The 23,146-nt window shown below is 41.5% G+C and overlaps 1 protein-coding gene across 1 annotated transcript; it reads left to right on the forward strand.

Moving 5' to 3' along the window:
• Positions 1-1,676: 1,676 nt before the first annotated feature.
• On the forward strand, positions 1,677-18,766 carry LOC109891220 (citrate synthase, mitochondrial-like). The gene is made up of 12 exons (XM_031825348.1): positions 1,677-1,773; positions 1,857-1,887; positions 3,407-3,454; positions 3,610-3,717; positions 3,840-3,905; positions 8,517-8,648; positions 8,937-9,125; positions 9,349-9,548; positions 9,736-9,865; positions 16,357-16,458; positions 16,666-16,875; positions 17,204-18,766. Exons 1-12 carry the CDS (start codon positions 1,685-1,687, stop codon positions 17,375-17,377), a joined length of 1,479 nt encoding a protein of 492 aa, XP_031681208.1. The 5' UTR covers positions 1,677-1,684; the 3' UTR covers positions 17,378-18,766.
• The last annotated feature ends 4,380 nt before the right edge of the window (positions 18,767-23,146 follow it).

Genomic DNA, 23,146 nt, shown 5'->3' on the forward strand with positions numbered 1-23,146 from the left:
TATTGTAATGTTAAAGTCCCCTCCTATCAATAATAACAAATTGGGAAATTTAGATAACCAATGAAGTATATGTTTCTCTATAGATTCAAGCAACTCATCATTCTCATGTTTGGTGTTGTACCCGTAGAAGTTTACAGTAATGAGTGTAATGTCATTGTAACTGATCACAAGACAGATAAAGTGACCAAAGGGGTCACTTTCCGAGTGTAGAATATTACCACCAAAGGTATTTTTCATTGTAGTGACACCAGCAGGGCGTTCAGATCCATGGGAAAGCCAAATATCGTTGCTCCACTGTGACCTCCAGAAGTTGGCATCAGCCAAAATTTAGTGAGACTCTTGAAAAAAGCAAAAATCTGTTCGAAATTGTTTAGCAAATAAAAATAAGGCCTTGCGCTTCACACTGTTTCGTAACCCCCTAGCATTAAGAGATAATATAAACTACAGTATAAACTGTAGTAGGATGAGTCAAAGACGTAGGAGCAGTAAACGTAAACGATAAGGAACCGAGATCTGCACCATTTAAGTCAATTTAAAGTGAAAATAGCTTATTCCATAACCCTTGAAATTCAACTCAACTGAAAATGATGTTCAAGACCAAACCAAGGATTCTTGTAGAAAGAGAGACTAAAAACCCTCTTTAGTGTAATCAGGAACTATTCTGAGAAATAAAACAAATAATAATTTAAATAAAAGGGTACCTACTATTTTAAGTACATATGAAAACTAATCATAAAATAATTGAATAACAAAATGTTTAACATATAAACGTTCCCAAGACCTTTTTTGGAAATAAGTATTAATAACTAAATAGAACAATAACCGTGTAAAGTCAGAGCAGACCTGTATGCCATTTAAAACAGTATCTTAGTTACTGTATACATAAAACATAAATTCAGCTTTCAATCTTCTTCGTAAGTTTGTAAACAAAATAGGTATTCTGGTCATACAAGAACAAACGAATAAATTGAAATACCTGAGTATTCCTGAAAAATAGTCACCCGATGCTTGTTAGGTAAACCACATAAGGAAAATGAGAATACCATGGCTGAAACCATCAACCTGTTCCTTCTGGTGAGATTTTAGGGAGGAATATGGATTTCTGAACCGTTGATGAAACCTCGTCCTCCGACGAAGTAAGCAGCCTTCCCCTCACTTCGTGCTATCTTGATCGTTGGCCACAACCTGTTCCTTCTTTCTATGCCAGACAGACACCCTTTTTTTATTTTTTATTATTTTTTTATTATTATTTTTATTTTTTATTAACAACAAATCAATACATAAAGCACATGAGGGAACACAAGCATACATAGATTACAAACAATGGACAATCGAGCTAGGGGGTACAATATCACATTACAATTACACAAGGACCTTAAGGGACATGCATATACTTACAATTCTAACAGCTTTTTTGTTAGTAGAGCATTTAACCGTCTTAAAATACAGTTCAATTTCTTTTTGTAGGGTACGAAAATGTGGTTTTCTGTTTGTAAATTTACATTTGTGTATATGAAATTTGGCCAAAAGAATAATGAAATTAATTACATAAAAATGATTCCGCTTATTTCTATTGTATGTAAAGAATCCAAACAGTACATCTCTCCACAATAGTGTAAAATCTTCATAAACCAGACAGACACCCACCCACAGGCAGATTGTGGGTATGTACGTCACCCAAACCATGCCTTTTTCCAGCCAATCTCATTCGTGGGCCTGTTCCACTCTCAACCTTCACCTACCATCAAACTCAGGAGGGGCACCTTCAACGAGGTACTGGGGATTTTTACCAGCACAGTCAGAATTTACCGACACAAACTCGTCACATTCACCATGTCCCTACTGTCCGCCTACAGGTTTACCCCGAAGCTCTTAAATTCAACGAAGGTGAGAACGATAAAGGATATGGGCGCTGCATTGTCCCGCCCCATGCCATAACGTTAGCTAGCATGCTAAAACTTTGGTTAGCCACTTGTCAATAAGAACAAACGAAGTTAGCATTTAGCTATCGTAGTTAGCTAATTTAAGACTAGGCCTTAGCTAAGTGATGTGTAGTTAACTAAGGAGCTAACTTTAGAACAAGTTCACATTCAGGTAGCCAAATCCAACTAACGTTATGTTTTACTAGTTAGCCAGCGGACGTTAAGCTATGTACCGTAGACTATAAAGTATATAGACTAAACTATGAAGCTAGCACGGTAATGTGTATAGTAGCTAACTTACCATGTTTGATAACACTAATTAGCTAAAGGCTAGGCTTGATTTTCGTAGCTACCTAGCGAACTAGCACACTAGCTCCAGTTTTAGTTTGTAATGACAATCTGGGATAATTATAAAAAACGACATCTAGCTGATACTGAATCGTACTTATGTGGGCCTTCACTGCCTTGATATTGTGCCAAGGACTCAGAGTTGATTCAATCAGATACCGGCTGTCCAACGTCAGTTGCTTGTACACTACAGTAGGTTTTAGGCATGTACTAGTAACCAACTATAAAGTAGGTTACAATATCTTGCAATGCAGCTTCATTCCCACAATGTTACTCACAGCAGGAGGCAAATTACAGTCTTTCGTTGACTAACTCTTCTGGAAAAGGCATCTCTTGTAATGTAAAGCAAAAGAGGACCAGCCATGTTTGATTAGCTGGAACACATAGCAGCACATAACATTAGAATAGTTGCGTTTGAGTGAATTGTACAGGCTACCTAACTTTTCCAATATTTCTTGATTGTGTGAAGGCATCTTGTTTCCAGTTGGGCAAAGCTCTATTTTTCTGTAAATCAAAGGTCAGATACATAATGACTTGAGGTATAAAAAAACAACAACAACATGTGGTTGTGTCCTTATGGCCCTAAAACACTTAGAACATGGATGATCTTTAGATACAGTGCTGTGAGCAATGCTTTGACTGAATCAGTTCTACGTTAGAATACATAAATGCATTGGCATATGTAGGGCTATTTGCCACTGCACACGTCTATCGTTCAGCAATTTGTTTGTTATCCTTTGTCATGGAACTAACACTTCAGTTTCTCTCCTGTAGTGATTAGGTAGGCTAGGTCATTGTTAGTGATACAGGCTAGGTCATTGTTAGTGATACAGGCTAGGTCATGGTTAGGGATGCAGCCTAGGTCATTGTTAGGGATGCAGCCTAGGTCATTGTTAGGGATGCAGCCTAGGTCATTGTTAGGGATGCAGCCTAGGTCATTGTTAGGGATGCAGCCTAGGTCATTGTTGGGGATACCTTGCAGTGCATTGAGGCTTGCTGATGTTTAAGTGAGGACTAACGCCCCTCATTTTTTAAACTTGAAGCCTTTCTCTGATGACTGCCTGTCTGTGATACATGTCGGCAATTCAACCTGTTTTGACTGATTGCCTCTCTTGACACCTTCTTGTGCCTCTCAGAGCACAGCATGTCTCTTCGCCGCTTCCAGAAATGCCACTACATCAACAGTAAGTACTCTGACTGGACCTCCTTCGTTTTTCAATTTGATTTACACACATATGCCTTTTACCTAGCAGTGCTGTGATGTTTTGAACTGAGTGGCCCTCATAAATGAGTTGTCTTTTTATGTGTGACGTATTGTATTTTCTCTGTGCCGTTGCAGAACCTGAGAGATGTGCTTTTGGATCTCGTCCCTAAAGAACAGAGTAGGATTAAGAATTTCAAAACGCAGTATGGCAAAACCAACATCGGCTCAATCACTGTGGATATGGTACATTCAGTTCAACTGTCATTTGTAAACATTCTACATTATAGATGTACCCCTTTCAGTGCCAGTTGTCGTGTGAATATGGTAGCTGTTGATGTTAAGTGTGTGTGCCCTTGTCTTTACAGATCTACGGTGGGATGAGAGGTATGAAGGGCCTGGTGTATGAGACCTCAGTGCTGGATGCAGATGAGGTGAGTTAGTCTGTGCAGGGAAAGGCCCTGGACAGAGAACTGAATGCAAGCTCAGTATCAGGTAGGGGGATAGATTGGGCATTTTAGCCATTTTCAGTTGCTTGTTGGCATCTTACATTGTTTACACTTAGGGGGGTAGGCAACTAGATTCAGCTGTAGACTGATTTGTTTGTTTGGTTGGTGGGCTGGAACACAATTATAATCATTTGTACACTGCAAATTGATGACAACTAAGCCAAATAATAATTTCATACCTTGATTACATTGAGACACGATCACATAGTTATTATTATTTTTATTTTTTTGAAATTTGTGGGAAACTTGGGAACAGATTTCCTATATTAAACACATTTTTTGCTGAATTCTTAGTGATATTAGGATTTTTTTAAACCAAAAATGAACAAAAGAATTGCCTAGATGACACAACATTTAGGCATGCCCTTTAGTGATTCATTTCCCATGGCTGAGCTGAAGATAATTGTTTTGGAAGAGAATGATTTCCACACTTGCTTAGTACTCCCCTGAGGGAGATGGCAGAATGCAAATGAATTGGATAGTACTAAATGAAATGGAACTAAATAAAAACCATCCTGTGTCTGATGCTTGAAGCTAGACAACTAGCTACTTAAACAGTGACTTGACCTTAAGTCCCACCATACGGCAGGGTAGCCTAGTGGTTAGAGCATTGGACTAGTAATCGAAAGGTTGCAAGTTCAAATCCCCGAGCTGACAAGGTACAAAATCTGTCGTTCTGCCCCTGAACAGACAGTTAACCCAGTGTTCCTAGGCCGTCATTGAAAATAAGAATTTGTTCTTAACTGACTTGCCTAGTTAAAGGTAAAATAAAAAAATAAACTTACATTAGCTGAGAATATTTTGCAGCCTTTCAGCACCACTTACGGATATTGGCTTATAAGTCATGTGACATAGGGCCTATGGGTTATGTAATGTCAATGTGGGGTCAAAGGTATTTGAATAATAACTAAACAGACTGAGGGAGGTTTTTGGTGGTTGCATCCCTGTATATTAATGCATGCAAATGCACCCAGTGTATATATGCAAATGAGGCACATAACATTTATTATTTCGTCACAAATTATGTTTTAATCTGATGTATGTAATATAAATATACAGTGCCTTGCGAAAGTATTCGGCCCCCTTGAACTTTGCGACCTTTTGCCACATTTCAGGCTTCAAACATAAAGATATAAAACTGTATTTTTTTGTGAAGAATCAACAACAAGTGGGACACAATCATGAAGTGGAACGACATTTATTGGATATGTCAAACTTTTTTAACAAATCAAAAACTGAAAAATTGGGCGTGCAAAATTATTCAGCCCCCTTAAGTTAATACTTTGTAGCGCCACCTTTTGCTGCGATTACAGCTGTAAGTCGCTTGGGGTATGTCTATCAGTTTTGCACATCGAGAGACTGACATTTTTTCCCATTCCTCCTTGCAAAACAGCTCGAGCTCAGTGAGGTTGGATGGAGAGCATTTGTGAACAGCAGTCGATTGGATTCAGGTCTGGACTTTGACTTGGCCATTCTAACACCTGGATATGTTTATTTTTGAACCATTCCAATGTATATTTTGCTTTATGTTTTGGATCATTGTCTTGTTGGAAGACAAATCTCCGTCCCAGTCTCAGGTCTTTTGCAGACTCCATCAGGTTTTCTTCCAGAATGGTCCTGTATTTGGCTCCATCCATCTTCCCATCAATTTTAACCATCTTCCCTGTCCCTGCTGAAGAAAAGCAGGCCCAAACCATGATGCTGCCACCACCATGTTTGACAGTGGGGATAGGGTGTGTTCAGGGTGATGAGCTGTGTTGCTTTTACGCCAAACATAACATTGTGCATTGTTGCCAAAAAGTTCAATTTTGGTTTCATCTGACCAGAGCACCTTCTTCCACATGTTTGGTGTGTCTCCCAGGTGGCTTGTGGCAAACTTTAAACGACACTTTTTATGGATATCTTTAAGAAATGGCTTTCTTCTTGCCACTCTTCCATAAAGGCCAGATTTGTGCAATATACGACTGATTGTTGTCCTATGGACAGAGTCTCCCACCTCAGCTGTAGATCTCTGCAGTTCATCCAGAGTGATCATGGGCCTCTTGGCTGCATCTCTGATCAGTCTTCTCCTTGTATGAGCTGAAAGTTTAGAGGGACGGCCAGTTCTTGGTAGATTTGGTCAACATTGGATCATTCAGATCCTCACTGAACTTCTGGAGAGAGTTTGCTGCACTGAAAGTAAAGGGGCTGAATAATTTTGCACGCCCAATTTTTCAGTTTTTGATTTGTTAAAAAAGTTTGAAATATCCAATAAATGTCGTTCCACTTCATGATTGTGTCCCACTTGTTGATTCTTCACAAAAAAAATAGTTTTATATCTTTGTTTGAAGCCTGAAATGTGGCAAAAGGTCGCAAAGTTCAAGGGGGCCGAATACTTTCGCAAGGCACTGTATATATATATATCTAAGCCAAATACATTTAAACTTAGTTTTGCACAATTCCTGACATTTAATCCTAGTAAATTTATTTAAGCTTTTATTTCTTTCATCATATTCCCAGTGGGTCAGAAGTTTACATACACTCAATTAGTATTTGGTAGCATTGCCTTTTAAATTGTTTAACTTGGGTCAAACGTTTTGGGTAGCCTTCCAGATGCTTCCCACAATAAGTTGGGTGAATTTTGGCCCATTCCTCCTGACAGAGCTGGTGTAACTGAGTCAGGTTTGTTGGCCTCCTTGCTCGCACACGCTTTTTCAGTTCTGCCCACAAATTTTCTATAGGACTGGGGTCAGGGCTTTGATGGCCACTCCAATACCTTGACTTTGTCCTTAAGCCATTTTGCCTCAACTTTGGAAGTTTGCTTAGGGTCATTGTCCATTTGGAAGACCCATTTGCAACCAAGCTTTAACTTTAACTGATGTCTTGAGATGTTGCTTCAATATATCCACAATTCTCCTTTCCTCATGATGCCATCTATTTTGTGAAGCACACCAGTCCCTCCTGCAGCAAAGCACCCCCACAACATGATGCTGTCACCCCCGTACTTCACGGTTGGGATGGTGTTCTTCGGCTTGCAAGCCTCCCCCTTTTTCCTCCAATAGTCATTATGGCCAAACAGTTCTATTTTTGTTTCATCGGACCAGAGGAAATTTCTCCAAAAAGTACGGTCTTTGTGCCCATGTGCAGTTGCAAACCGTAGTCTGGCTTTTTTATGGCGGTTTTGGAGCAGTGGCTTCTTCCTTGCTGAGCGGCCTTTCAGGTTATGTCGATATAGGACTCGTTTTACTGTGGATATAGATACTTTTGTACCTGTTTACTCCAGCATCTTCACAAGGTCCTTTGCTGTTGTTCTGGGATTGATTTGCACTTTTTGCTCCAAAGTACGTTCATCTCTAGGAGACGGAACGCGTCTCCTTCCCGAGCGGTATGACGGCTACGTGGGCCTATGGTGTTTATACTTGCGTACTATTGTTTGTACAGATGAACATGGTACCTTCAGGTGTTTGGAAATTGCTCCCACGGATGAACCAGACTTGTGGAAGTCTACAATTGAGGTCTTGGCTGATTTTCTTTAGATTTTCCCATGATGTCAAGCAGAGGCACAGGGTTTGAAGGTAGGCCTTGAAATACATCCACAGGTATACCTCCAATTGACTCAAATGATGTCAATTAGCCTATCAGAAGTTTCTGAAGTCTTGACATAATTTTCTGGAATTTTCCACGCTGTTGAAAGGCACAGTCAACTTAGTGTATTTAAACTGGAATTGTGATACAGTGAAATAATCTGTCTGTAAACAATTGTTGGAAAAATTACTTGTCATGCACAAAGTAGATGTTCTTACCGACTTGCCAAAACTATAATTTGCTTACAAGAAATTTGTGGAGAAAACGAGTTTTAAAGACGCCAACCTAAGTGTATGTAAACTCCCGACTTCAACTGTAAGTGCATTATTAAAAAGATGCAAACATTATTTTTTGTAAACTTGTTGGCTGCATTTGCGGTTTGTTTTGAATAATTTTTTTCCCCAATAGGAACTGAATTCTGTATTTTTGTTGTCACTTTTATTGTAAGTAAGAATAGATGTTTCTGTACACTTCTACATTCATGTGGATGCTACCAGGATTATGGATAATGAGTGAAGAATAGAGGCATAAAGATCATACCTCCCCTGTTATTGGTAATGGTGAGGTAAGCATGTTTTGTTGTAGCCTCTAACTTTCCTACTCATCATTGTTCATGATTCGTTCATGATTTTTCTTAATCTTGGCATTATCAGGAATAATTTAGAAGTCTTTAGAAACATCTTATCTACTCACTTATAAGGAAGTTTGCTTCAGTTATCATTCAGTTACAAAACGAACTGCAAATGCATCCGAGTTTGTAGAGTCACAATCTTGATTTAGTCAATGCGTGCAAAGAATAATGGGACCAAATACTAATATTTGGACTACTTTGATACATGAGTGCTGTCATTTCTAAACGGTACTTTCTGTACTGTTGCCTCATGATGGGTATAGACCCCCCCCCCCCCCACACACACACACACACGCATATGGAGGGGAGTGTAGATACCATTTTTTCAAACTTTTTTTTAGGGAATTCGTTTCCGTGGTTACAGCATTCCAGAGTGCCAGCAGCTGTTGCCCAAGGCTCCAGGAGGTGCCGAGCCACTGCCCGAAGGTCTGTTCTGGCTGCTGGTGACAGGCCAGGTGCCCACAGAGGAACAGGTGAATGTTAGCTAGGTAACTCATTATGGAGAGAGAGTATGGCACATCAGCTTAACATGTTGTTACAACAACCCTTTGCATAATGGTACAGCTCACATTATGTATATATTCAATAAGACACAAAGTTTAACCACAGACAATAGCTCTTGATCTTATCTCTGGGACCTCTGGGAAAAGGTTTGCTTCCATGTTGGTTTAGTGACGGACTATATTTTGCATACAAAACTACATTACGTTTGGTGTGCATAGCTTGACCAATGAACCAATGAACCTATTGTCTGTCCCCAGGTGAACTGGCTGTCCAAGGAGTGGGCCAAGCGTGCAGCTCTTCCCTCCCACGTGGTCACCATGCTGGATAACTTCCCCACCAACCTCCACCCCATGTCTCAGTTCAGCTCCGCCATCACAGCTCTTAACAGTGAGAGTAGCTTCGCCCGAGCCTACTCCGAGGGAGTCAACAAGGCCACGTACTGGGAGGTGAGCTCAGGAAACATACCCTAAAGAATGTTGAACAGTGTACACTTGTGGGAAACCATGTTGTTCAATAGGACAAACCGTTGTGAAATGTAGAAAAATGTCAATGCGCCACAGTTATAAGAAGTCAATATGGTGGAATCTGAACAAATGTGTTAAAAATCTGTTGAAAGAGTGCCTTCTTTCCGATTACACTATTGACATGAAAATGATTCTCTTCTCTCAGTTTGTCTATGAAGACTCCATGGATCTGATCGCTAAACTGCCATGCGTTGCGGCCAAGATTTACCGCAACCTTTACCGTGAGGGCAGCAGCATCGGCGCCATCGACTCCAGTCTGGACTGGTCCCACAACTTCACCAACATGCTGGGCTACAGCGATGCCACGTTCACTGAGCTCATGCGACTGTACCTCACCATTCACAGGTCAGTTTTTATTTATAGAGAGTGCTACTTCATTCATAATCATTTTTTCTAAGTTTATCATCCATTAGTCTCTACCTTGGTAACTTTAGGGTGTGCATATTCAGCTCCTGCTCTGTCATTGCACAATGCAGTTATGTGGCTGCATCACGTGTTCTTTCATTCACTCCCCTTTTCTCCTTTGCTATAGTGACCATGAGGGTGGTAATGTGAGTGCCCACACCAGCCACTTAGTGGGCAGTGCCCTGTCTGACCCCTACCTGTCCTTCAGCGCAGCTATGAACGGCTTGGCCGGACCTCTTCATGGACTGGCTAACCAGGTGTGTATGGATGCGAATGTCAAAGTTAACGTGTGTAAATATTCTGAAAACAGTGTACAAAACATTAGGAACACCTTCCTAATATTGAATTGCGCCCCCATTTGCCCTCAGAACGGCCTGAATTTGTCAGTGAATGGACTCTACAAGGTGTTGAAAGCATTCCACAGGGATGCTGGCCCATGTTGACTCCAATGCTTCCCACAGTTGTCAAATTGTCTAGATTCTTCATGCACACGGAAAACTATTGAGCGCGAAAAACCCAGCAGCGTTGCAGATCTTGACACACTCAAACTGGAGTGCCTGGCACTTATTATTACCATACCCTGTTCAAAGGCACTTACGTTTTTTTGTCTTGCCCATTCACCCTCAATGGCACACACACAATCCATGTCTCAATTGTCTGAATGCTTACAAATCCTAATTTAACCTGTATCCTCTCCATCTACACTGATTGAAGTGGATTTAATATTTAAGGGATCATAGCGTTCAGCTGGTCACTCATGGAAAGAGTAGGTGTCCCTAATGTATTGTACACTTGGCACACACAGTACCAGTCAAAAGTTTAGAAACACCTACTCATTCCAGGGTTTCTTTATTTTGACTATTTTCTACATTGTATAATAATAGTGAAGACATCAAAACTATGAAATAACATATGGAATCATGTAGTAACCAAAACGGTGTTAACGTCTAGGGTACGTGAGATGGTAGCGTCCCACCTCGCCAACAGCCAGTGAAACTGCAGGGCACCAAATTCAAAACAGAAATCCCATAATTAAAATTCCTCAAACATACATGTATTTTACACTATTTTAAAGATACTTGTTGCAAATCCAGCCACAGTGTCCGATTTCAAAAAGGCTTTCCGACAAAAGCAAACCAAACGATTATGTTAAGTCAGAGCCAAGTCACAGAAAAACAGCCATTTTTCCTGCCAAAGAGGAGTCACAAAAAGCAGAAATATAGATAAAATGAACCACTAACCTTTGATGATCTTCATCATAGGACTTCATGTTACACAATACATGTATATTTTGTTCGGTAAAGTTCATATTTATATCCAAAAACCTGAGTTTACATTGGCGGGTTACGTTCAGTAGTTCCAAAACATCCAGTGATTTTGCAGAGAGCCACATCAGTTTACAGAAATACTCATAATAAACATTGCTAAAAGACACAACTGTTATGCATGGATTTATAGATACACTTCTCCTTAATGCAACCGCTGTGTCAGATTTCAAAAAAACTTTACGGAAAAAGCACACCATGCCATGTTGGAGTCAGACGTCAGAAATAATAAATTCACTTACCTTTGATGATCTTCATCAGAATGCACTCTCAGGAATCCCAGTTAAACAAATGTTTGTTTTGTTCGATAATGTCCATTCATGTCCAAAATACCTTCTTGTTGTTCGCGCGTTCAGTACACAATCCAAACTCACGACGCGTGTACAAGTCCAGCGGAAAGTATGGACGAAAAGTCCAAAACGTTATTACAGTCCGTAGAAACATGTCAAACGAAGTATAGAATCAATCTTTAATAATGTTACATAAACATAAATCTTCAATAATGATCCAACAGGAGAATTCCTTTGTCTGTAGATATGCAATGGAACAAGGCTCGCTCTCACGTGAACGCGTGAGACAGCTCGTGGCTCTCTGGCAGACCTCTGACTCATTCCCCTCTCATTCTCCCCCACTTCACAGTAGAAGCATCAAACAAGGTTCTAAAGACTGACATCTAGTGGAAGCCTTAGGAAGTGCAACATGACCCCATAGACACTGCATTCGATAGGCCAAGAGTTAAATCTTCAAACCTCAGATTTTCCACTTCCTGGTTGGATTTTTTTCTCAGGTTTTTGCCTGCCATATGAGTTCTGTTATACTCACATACATCATTCAAACAGATTTAGAAACTTCAGAGTTTATCCAAATCTACTAATTATATGCATATTCTAGCTTTTATGGCTGAGTAGCAGGCAGTTTAATTTGGGCACGCTTTTCATCCAAAATCCCCAATGCTGCCCCCTACCCTAGAGAAGTTAAACAAATCAAAATATTTTATATTTGAGGTTCTTCAAAGTAGAACCTTTGCCTTGATGACAGCATTGTACACTCTTGGCATTCTCTCAACCAGCTTCATGAGGTAGTCACCTGTAATGCATTTAAATGAACAGGTGTGCCTTGTTAAGTTAATTTGTGGAATTTCCTTAATGCATTTGAGCCAATCAGTTGTGTTGTGAAAAGGTAGGGCTGGTATACAGAACATGGCCCTATTTGGTAAAATACGAAGTCCATATTTTGGCAAGAACAGCTCAAATAAGCAAAGAGATGAGTCTATTACTTTAATGCGGAAATTTAAGTTTCTTCAGGTGCAGTCGCAAAAACCATCAAGCACTATGAAGAAATTGGCTCTCATGAGGACTGCCACAGAAAAGGAAGGCCCACAGTTACCTCTGCTGCAGCCTCAGAAATTGCATCCCAAACAAGATACATCAACAAATTGTTAAGAGGAAAATGGGGCCTCCCGGGTGGCGCAGTGGTTAAGGGCTGCAGTGCAGAGACCCTGGGTTCGCGCCCAGGCTCTGTCGTAACCGGCCGCGACCGGGAGGTCTGTGGGGCGACGCACAATTGGCCTAGCGTCGTCCTGGTTAGGGAGGGTTTGGCCGGTCGGCCCTTGTCTCATCGCGCACCAGCGACTCCTGTGGCGGGCCGGGAGCAGTGTGCGCTAACCAAGGTTGCCAGGTGCACAGTGTTAACTGGCTTACGGGTTGGATGCGCGCTGTGTTAAGAAGCAGTGCGTCTGGTTGGGTTGTGTATCGGAGGACGCATGACTTTCGTCCTTCATCTCTCCTGTACGGGAGTTGTAGCGATGAGACAAGATAGTAGCTACTAACAATTGGATACCATGAAAGGGGGGGGGGGGGGGGGGGGGGGGGGGGTTTGAAACAGAAGTGCGTGAATCAGGCCTTCATGGTCGAATTGCTGCATAGAAACCACTGCTGAAAGGACACCAATAAGAAACTTGCTTGGGCCAAGAAATGTAAGCAATGGGCATAAGACCGGTGGAAATCTGTCCTTTGGTCTGATGAGTCCAAATGAGATTTTTGGTTCCAACCGCCGTGTCTTTGAGACAGAGTAGGTGAACGGATGATCTCCGCATTTTGTTCCCACCGGGAAGCATGGAGGTGGTGGTGTAAGGGTGTGGGGGTGCTTTGCTGGTGACACTGTCAGTGATTTATTTGGAATTCAAGGCACACTTAAGCTGCATGGCTACCACAGCACTCTGCAGCGATATGCCATCCCATCTGGTTTGCGCCTAGTGGGACTTTCGTTTGTTTTTCAACAGTGCAATGACCCAACACAGGGCTATTTGACCAAAAAAGAGTGATGGAGTGCTGCATCAGATGACCTGGCCTCCACAATCACCCAACCTCAACCCAGCAAATGTGGGAACTCCTTCAAGACTGTTGGAAAACCATTCCAGGTGAAGCTGATTGTGTGTGCGCAAAGCTTTCATCAAGGCAAAGGGTGGCTACTTTGAAGAATATAAAATATACTCTATAAATCTACTGGTTGTGTGTGTATACACTACTGTTGAAAAGTTTGGGGTCACTTAAATGTCCTTGTTTTCCATGAAAACATACATGAAAGGAGTTTCAAAATGAATAGGAAATATATTCAAAATGTTGACATGGTTATAAATAATGATTTTTAAATTATGTTCGTCAAAGAATCCATTTACAGCAATTACAGCCTTGCAGACCTTTGGCATTCTAGTTGTCAATTTGTTGATGTTTTCTGAAGAGATTTAACCATGCTTCCTGATTGGCTTGATGGGCACTTCTTACGTACTATACGGTCAAGCTGCTCCCACAACAGCTCAATAGGGTTGAGATCCGGTGACTGCTGGCCACTCCATTATAGACAGAATACCAGCTGACTGCTTCTTCGCTAAATAATTATTGCATAGTTTGGAGCTGTGCTTTGGGTCATTGTCCTGTTGTAGGAGGAAATTGGCTTCTTAGGGCTAGGCGTCCCATCAGCGGGACACCCGTCGACAACTTCCGGTGAAATCGTAGGGCGCGCAATTCAAATAAATAATCATTTAAAATGATGGATATTAAACATTTAGGTACATACAAGTGTCTTATATCGGTTAAAAGCTTAGTCTTGTTCATCTAACTGAATTGTCCGATTTACAATAGGCTTTACAGGGAAAGCATGCCATATGATTATTTGAGGACGGCGCCCCTCAAAATATTTTTTTACCTGCACAGGCTTCATAAAATCACAAATGGTGATTTAAAATATTCACTTTTTGATAATCTTCCTCTGATTTGCAATCCAATGGGTCCCAGCTACAACATGCATGGTTGTTTTGTTAGATAAAATCCTTCTTTACATCCCAAAAAGTCAGTTTTGTTGGCACCATTGATTTCAGTAATCCACTCGTTCAACATGCAGAGAAAGGAATTCAAAAAGCTACCGCCAAACTTTGTTAAAACAAGTCAAAATAAGTAATCAAAAATGTAATCAAACTATACTATTTCATACGGAAAGAAGTATTTTTAATTTTACCTTTTATTTAACTAGGCAAGTCAGTTAAGAACAAATTCTTATTTTCAATGACGGCCTAGGAACAATGGGTTAACTGCCTGTTCAGGGGCAGAACGACAGATTTGTACCTTGTCAGCTCGGGGATTCCGGTTACTAGTCCAACGCTCTAACCACTAGGCTACCCTGCCGCCCCGGGGGGCTATGGTTATGTTCAATAGAATAGAAAAGCAAAATAAGCAGGTGTGCATCGTCGCACACACACAGACTGATTTCCAACTCTAACTCCCAGTACCAAAACTCAAAATTCTTCCTTGTTTGGGAAGAAACTAGGCTGAAACCTTGAACACTGACGTGTAGTGGAAGCCATATGAATTGCAATCTGGGGGCTGGAATTGCAATGACCCATAGCTTTCCATTGTAAGAGCATGGGCTCAATTTTTTTCCTGGTTGGTTTTTCTTTGGATTTTCTCCCACCATATCAATTGTGTTATCGTGGCATACATTATTTTAACATTTCTACAAACTTCAAAGTGTTTTCTATCCAGTGGTACCAATTATATCCATATCTGGCTTCTGGGCTTGAGTAACAGGCAGTTTACTTGGGGCACGTCAGTCAGACAGGAAGTGGAGAAAAATAGACCCTAGCCTGAAGATTAAGCGCCGTCTACAGGGTATGGCATGCCTTTGCAAAATGGAGTGATAGCCTTCCTTCTTCAAGATCTCCTTTACCCTGTACAAATATCCCACTTTACCACCACCAAAGCACCCCCAGAACATCACATTGCCTCCACTATGCTTGACAGATGGCGTCAAGCACTCCTCCAGCTTTTCATTTTTTCTGTGTCTCACGGATGTTCTTTGATCACCTCAAATTTAGATTTGTCTGTCCATAACACTTTTCCCCAATCTTCCTCTGTCCAGTGTCTTTTGCCCATCTTAATCATTTATTTGTATTGGCCAGTCTGGAGATATGGATTTTTCTTTGCAACTCTGCCTAAAAGGCCAGCATCCCAGATTCGCCTCTTCACTGTTGATGTTGAGACGGGTGTTTTGCGGGTACTATTTAATGAAGCTGCCAGTTGAGGACTTGAGGCATCTTTCTCAAACTAGACACATGTACTTGTCCTCTTGCTCAGTTGTGCACCAGGTCTTCCCACTCCTTTCTATTCTTGTTAGAACCAGTTTGCACTGTTCTGTGAAGGGAGTAGTACACAGATTTGTACGAGATCTTCAGTTTCCTGGCAATTTCTCGCATGGAATAGCCTTAATTTCTCAGAACAAGGATAGCCTGACGAGTTTCAGAAGAAAGTTCTGTTTCTGGCCATTTTGTAATCAAACCCACAAATGCTGATGTTCCAGATACTCAACTAGTCTAAAGGCGGCAGGTTTTATTGCTTCTTTAATCAGAAGTTTTCAGCTATGCTAACATAATTGTAAAAGGGTTTTCTAATGATCACTTAGCTTTTTTAAAACGATAAACTTGGATTAGCTAACAACGTGCCAATTGGAACACAGGAGTGATGGTTGCTGATAAGTGGCCTCTGTACGCCTATGTAGATATTCCATTAAATCAGCCGTACAATTGTCATTTACAACGTCTACACTGTATTTCTGATCAATTCGATTTTTTTTTTTTTTTAATGACAAATTGCTTCTTTTTTTTCAAAAACAAGGACATTTCTAAGTGACTCCATGTCTGAATGGTAGTGTGTATTTATATGTATGTGTGCTATTTAGCAGACACTTTTGGATAAAGGTATTTGTTTTCATTCAAAGCAAGGCTTTCATCCTCCCTCTCCATTAACATAATGGAGAGAGAGGATGACTATGGAACTATAATAAGCTCAGTAGTGAAAATGGAGAATGAAAGCAGTGATTTTGTGTTGGTTGGAGTGAGCCCCTGCCTTACCTCTGACCTATGCCCCTTGTAGGAGGTGCTGGTATGGCTGACGGCCCTGCAGAAGGAGATGGGAGGAGAGGTGTCTGACGAGGCCATGAGAGACTACATCTGGAACACCCTCAAGTCTGGAAGGGTAAGTGGTCTGGACTGGAGGTGCATGCTAAGTTGGGTCAATGAGTCAAGGTCAGGAAACTTTTCCATCTACCTAAAAGTGTAGTGAACAGGTGTACATAAAGGATGCATTTACACTTTCATTTGAGGAATAAGCTGCAAGGGGAATGATATGTAACCTCAAAGATAGTAATCCTACCTTTTTGACCTTCTGTTTGCGTTCTCTCAGGTGGTTCCAGGTTACGGCCATGCCGTCCTGAGGAGGACAGACCCCAGGTACACCTGCCAGCAGGAGTTTGCCTTCAAGCACCTTCCCGATGACCCCATGTTCAAACTGGTGCACCAACTCTACAAGATCGTGCCCAACGTGCTGCTGGAGCAGGGCAAGGCCAAGAACCCCTGGCCCAATGTGGACGCCCACAGTGGAGTGCTGCTGCAGGTGAGTGGTGGGGTTACAGAAGGATGGAGCCTACTATTGCAGTACACTTTCAACTGATTGGGCGCGACACTGCATGAAGGTCACAAGAAAGGCCTCCATCTCTTGACGGGATGAAGGAAAATGTAAAGGTCTAATATGAGCTTCTTTTCATAGTTTGTTCCATCTTAGTGAACTGTCAGAAAAACAAAAGTCTGGGCGCTCTTCTCCTCTACTTGAGCTGTCCCTCATCTTCCTGCAAAGCCATTATGTATCACATACAATTGGGAGCGCAATAATGAAATACTTTGTTCTGTGCAATTAACACCCCCCCCCTCTCCTGTCCTAACAGTACTATGGGATGACAGAGATGAACTACTACACGGTGCTGTTCGGCGTGTCCCGAGCACTGGGGGTGCTGGCCCAGCTGATCTGGAGCCGAGCCCTGGGCTTCCCCCTGGAGCGCCCCAAGTCCATGAGCACGGACGGACTCATGAACCTGGTGGGGGCCAACAAATCCGGGTAAAGATGAAGAGGGAAGGAGTAGGATGAGGACAAAGAATAACAAAAGGGGGGCGGAATAGGGGAGTTGGATGCTAAATATATAGTACACTTATGAAAACATTAAAGGGCCTTTGCTGGATTTAGCCGGTTCAAGTCAGTGACACCAAGGTTATTTTTTTCCTTTCGTTGAGCCATGGTAGTTGTCTTGAGATATTGAAGATGACTTGGTTTTGTAAAGAAATCATGTCCATTTTTTGGTTCTAAAATGTGGGGCACTCGCATTGTCTGACGGAATTATCCAAAACAAAAGACAACACTCCATGGCAAGCAAGGTCCTTCTGTAATGTAACCACTCTAATCTGGCCTAGCAGGTTAGAATATGTACAGTATGCAAATGACCAGGGTCGGTAGATTAGTAATAGGGTACTGCAGCCCCTTTCATCACTGACTGACGACACCGCTATCAATTAAGGCAGAGTTCACTTATTACACCTCTTTCTGGCAGTATTCACCAACCCCATGGCACCTCTGGCAATCAGAATACTCTGCAGGTTGTACAGTGCTTCACAAATGGCGCTATCTGTTCTCTTGGGAAGGGAGGTTGTTTTGAAAAGTGATAGACAGGGTAAGACAGCACTGTTTCCCAAGCTGAAAGAAAATATTTAAAAACAAAGTTCTATCAGATTCGAGGGGGGAAGAGTGTGAATTCATCTTTTAGACTTTCTTCAAGACCTGAGGGCAACCTTAAAACGTCAATTGAACTCAATAAATTCTCTCTTATCAGCAAAATGAATGTAATTGAAGAGATGGCTAGCATTGACTAATGGCACACTTGACCCGTTAAATCAATGTACTTTTAGAATGTTTTGTAAATGTTTGCTGGTTTTACTATGTCCAACTGAAATGTCTCATGTTGCTCATCATCTGAAACACCATATGAAATAATCTAATGGTTGTGTTAAACTGGGTTGTTAAGATACATATTTGCTTGGTTTAGTTTTAAGGTTGCCCTCCGGTCTAGTGGTGGGGGGCCTTATGTGTTTGTAATAGTCTGTTTCAATGCAGACCTTATCCAATACACTCCAATTGGGCACAGAGGGCCCAACACCACCCCCTGGGTATTAATTTAATTTGTTTTCAACAGCCCCCTACACTGTCTTTTCCCAGCTGATTCCTTTCCACATAGTAACATGTATTTTAGGTTTTACAAGTTTGTTCTGATCCTGTTTTAATCAAACCTCAGGTTATTCTGGTTTAACGAGAAATACATCTGATGTGAGATCATTGTAAAGTGAACTCACATCATTGAACTTTAATGTCGCAGAGTGGGATTGTACAGTGGATGTGGGAGAGAAAATGGAAAACAAAACAAAGTCCAATAAATGTTTTTATTAGCAATTACTCTTTCGAATACTCGAATTGTGGTGTTTATGTAACTGCAACAACTCATTCTTTCCTACAATAGGCAGTTCAATGTGGATTTCTATCACAACATTTATGGGGATGTGGTTGTTTCCCATTCCTTAGCTGAATGCATTTGTAGAAGGTGCATTGGATAAGTGTCAGCTAAAAGACTACACAGTAATGTATGGTCATAATGGGGTACCGCAGAGCCTGATGTTATTCAGTGCAGGCTGTGTATAGTACATACTGTATTCTGAGGGCGTCTCAGTTATTAATAGTGTTCCAGACATTTCTCCACAGCACTCAAGTTTCTGCTTCCCTTTTGCCTAATCAAGATGTCATGCACCTGTAGTACAGAGACTCTGGATTATTCTGAAGTACAAATAAACAAACAGATCAATGTGCTTTAAGGAAATACAAAATTGCTGTGTGTAGCAACTGTGGGTACAAATGGGCTCACGAGGTGCCCTAAAGGTGCCCTCACGAGGGCTGACTATATCGATGGCAAATTAGGAGAAATAACAATTACTGACATACAACCCTGATATTCACAAAAATACAGCAACAGTTGTACAATAGGAGTATATTGACTTTGGTTTTAAAGAGCATAAAACACATAAAAGGGAAGCACTGACTAGTTGTAATGCTTGACAGGACCTTAGGAGCCCTGATTCCCACCAAGTCGCCACCTATATTAACCCTTAACAAAAAACATTTAATGCAAATCAGGGAAATGTTATAGGACCGTAATAAAGAAATCTCCCCTGCAATCTTTTAAATGTGAGGTAATAAGAATTTTACATGTAAACAAATATCAAATACTACACTGAACAAAAATAAAAAAGCAATAAGATTTTACTGAGTTACAGTTCATATAAGGAAATCAATAGAAATTAATAAATTGGGCCCTAAACTATGGATTTCACATGACTGGGAATACAGATATGCATCTGTTCAGATGCCTTAAAAAAAAAGGTTAAAGTAGGGGCGGGGATCAGAAAACCAGTCAATATCTGGTGTGACCTCAATTTTTGCCTCGTGCAGCACGAGTCACATCTCCTTCACATAGGGTTGATCAGGCTGTGGAATGTTGTCCCACTCTTCCAATGGCTGTGTGAAGTTGCTGGATATTGGCGGGAACTGGAACAGGCTGCCGTACATGTCGATCCAGAGCATCCCAAACATCAGGTGATGGCGGCGGATGATTGGCAAGACAATGGGCCTCAGGATCTCAAGGTCTCTCTGTGCATTCAAATTGCCATTGATAAAATGCAATTGTGTTGTCTGTAGCTTATGCCTGTCTGCCCGTACCATAACCCCACCGCCATCATGGGGCACTCCGTTTACAATGTTGACATCAGCAAACCGCTCACCCACACAACATGTAGTCTGCCCGGTACAGTTGAAACCGGGATTCATCCGTAAAAAGCACACTTCGCCAGCATGCCAGTTGCATATAAGTCGAACATTTGCCCATTAAGTCGGTTACAACGCCGAACTGCAGTCAGATCAAGACCCTTGGTGAGGACGACGAGCAGGTAGATGAGCTTCCCTGATATGGTTTCTGACAGTTTGTGCAGAAATTCTTCGGTTGTGCAAACCCACAGTTTCATCAGCTGGCTGGTCTCAAACGATTCCACAGGTGAAGATGCCGGATGTGGTAGTCCTGGGCTGATCAAATCAAATTTATTTATATAGCCCTTCGTACATCAGCTGATATCTCAAAGTGCTGTACAGAAACCCAGCCTAAAACCCCAAACAGCAAGCAATGCAGGTGTAGAAGCACGGTGGCTAGGAAAAACTCCCTAGAAAGGCCAATACCTAGGAAGAAACCTAGAGAGGAACCAGGCTATGTGGGGTGGCCAGTCCTCTTCTGGCTGGGCCGGGTGGAGATTATAACAGAACATGACCAAGCTGTTCAAATGTTCATAAATGACCAGCATGGTCGAATAATAATAAGGCAGAACAGTTGAAACTGGAGCAGCAGCACGGTCAGGTGGACTGGGGACAGCAAGGAGTCATCATGTCAGGTAGTCCTGGGGCATGGTCCTAGGGCTCAGGTCCTCCGAGATGAGAGAATTAGAGAACGCACACTTAGATTCGCACAGGACACCGAATAGGACAGGAGAAGTACTCCAGATATAACAAACTGACCCTAGCCCCCCGACACAAACTACTGCAGCATAAATACTGGAGACAGGAGGGGTCAGGAGACACTGTGGCCCCATCTGAGGACACCCCCGGACAGGGCCAAACAGGAAGGATATAACCCCACCCACATCAGGGCTGATGTGGTTACACGTAGTCTGCGGTTATGAGGCTGGTTGGACGTACTGCCAAATTCTCTAAAATTATGTTGGAGGCAGTTTCTGGTAGAGAAATTAATATTAAAATATCTGGCAACAGCTCTGGTGGACATTCCTGAAGTCAGCATGCCAATTGCATGATCCCTCAAATCTGTGGCAATGTGTTGTGATTTTTAGTGACTTTTTATTTTCCCCAGAAAAGTGCACCTGTGTAATAAATGTTTTATCAGCTTCTTGATATGCCACACCTGTCAGGTGAATGGATTATCTTGGCAAAGGAGAAATGTTCACTAACAGGGACGTAAACAAATTGGAACATGTGATCTTTTATTTCAGCTCATGAAACATGGGACATACACTTTACATGTTGCATTTATATTTTTGTTCAGTGTAAGATGTGGAATTTGCTTTGGTATTTATCCAGAACACTGAAGCCCGCCTGGTATTCAACCTTCCCATATTCTCCCTTGGCACCCTGCTCCTCCGCACACTCCTGGCTTCCAGTCGAATCTCACATCCACGACGAGACCATGGTACTTGCCTAGAGGACAGCAAGAGGAACTACCCCTCCCTACCTTCAGGCTCTGCTCAAACCTTACACCCCAACCTGAGTACTCTGTTCTGCCACCTCTGGTCTCTTGGCTCTCCCACACCTACTGGAGGGCAGCTCCCGCTCAGCACAGTCCAAGGTATTCTCTGTCCTGGCACCCCAATGGTGGAACTAGCTTCCCCCTGAAGCTAGGACAGCAGAGTTCCTGCCCATCAACCAAAACCTCTGAAACACCTAACTCTTCAAAGAGAATCTTAAATTATCCCATAGCCTCCTGTCCCCAAAAAAGCTAGCTACTTTGAGGAAAAATTTACTATGACTGATATGTGGTTGTCCCACCTAGCTACTTAAGATGGAATGCATTAACTGCAAGTCACTCTGGATAAGAGTGTCTCCTAAATGAAATATCAGGCTCTGCATCAAATTGGCAATGTGGGACAATTCCCAAAGAATCCAGTACATGCGAAGGATGGTCCCAGTCTGAAATACTGCTCTTTACACATGCAAATAGTGCCGGTGGCATTCGAGCAGTCAAGATGGAGATTCATTCACTAAACTCAAACCGTGTCCAACAAGCAGGTTGACATTTGTTATGAATTTTGCCCTGACAGAGTGATTACCGCTAATGGGCCAGCTGCAAAGTCTAAATGGTCTATATCCTAAAAAACCATAAACATTTGTCTTAATTTAAGATTAGGGTTAGCAGTGTGGTTAAAATTGGGGATAGATTTAAAATCAGATTTTATGACTGGCTGTGCTAGCTGTGTCATTCCTATGCGGTGCCTTTTCTGTCCCCAGGAAATATCACTTCTTATTTAGTGTAAAATAATGTCATGTGGATTCCAAAAGGCTTTAAATTTAAGGTCAGATGTCCTTTACCTTAAAAACAAATATGGATCTTAAAGGTAATTGTATATATTTTGTACACTTTTTCAGCATTTTTGCCATGTCCCTGGATGTTATTAAATCAACTTCCATGAGAAATAGCCATAAGATATTTAATATTTCATTATTTGACAATCCTAGTTAAATTCTGCCATCAATAATGTTTATGATTATTGTATTATATTTAAGATTTTCTGTGGACACATATAGGCCGTTGGGAGTATGCAGAATTTGTTGGTTTAATAGCATGTGACATTTCAAAAATCTAGTATACTTTAAATGTCAGGATGTCATACTCATTTAGGCTTTGACAACAGCTGATCAATTAGATATGGGGATGCGCTACCGAAATCAATGAATAGCGGGGGGGGGGGGGGGGGTTTGTAACATTTGATTTCCACAACATGCCTATCACTTTGAAGTTGCAAAATATTTTTTGTTGTGAAACAAACAAGAAATAAGACAAAAACAACTTGAGCGTGCATAATTATTCACCCCCCCCCCCCCCGAAGTCAATGGCTCTACAAAGTACCTTTTTCAGCAATTACAGCAGTATGGAACATTATTGAAGATTTATGTTAAAAACATCCAAAAGATTGATTCTATACATCGTTTGACATGTTTCTACGGACTGTTACGGAACTTT

This window comes from Oncorhynchus kisutch, linkage group LG5, assembly GCF_002021735.2.
Source record: "Oncorhynchus kisutch isolate 150728-3 linkage group LG5, Okis_V2, whole genome shotgun sequence".
NCBI lineage: Eukaryota > Metazoa > Chordata > Actinopteri > Salmoniformes > Salmonidae > Oncorhynchus > Oncorhynchus kisutch.

Excerpts from the sequence above, each read along its gene's own strand:
- LOC109891220 (XM_031825348.1), top strand. The coding sequence starts at position 1,685 with ATGCCTTTTTCCAGCCAATCTCATTCGTGGGCCTGTTCCACTCTCAAC. Across the intron at positions 3,455-3,609 it reads GAAATGCCACTACATCAACA|AACCTGAGAGATGTGCTTTT; the intron begins GTAAGTACTCTG and ends GTGCCGTTGCAG. Across the intron at positions 9,866-16,356 it reads TTCATGGACTGGCTAACCAG|GAGGTGCTGGTATGGCTGAC; the intron begins GTGTGTATGGAT and ends TGCCCCTTGTAG.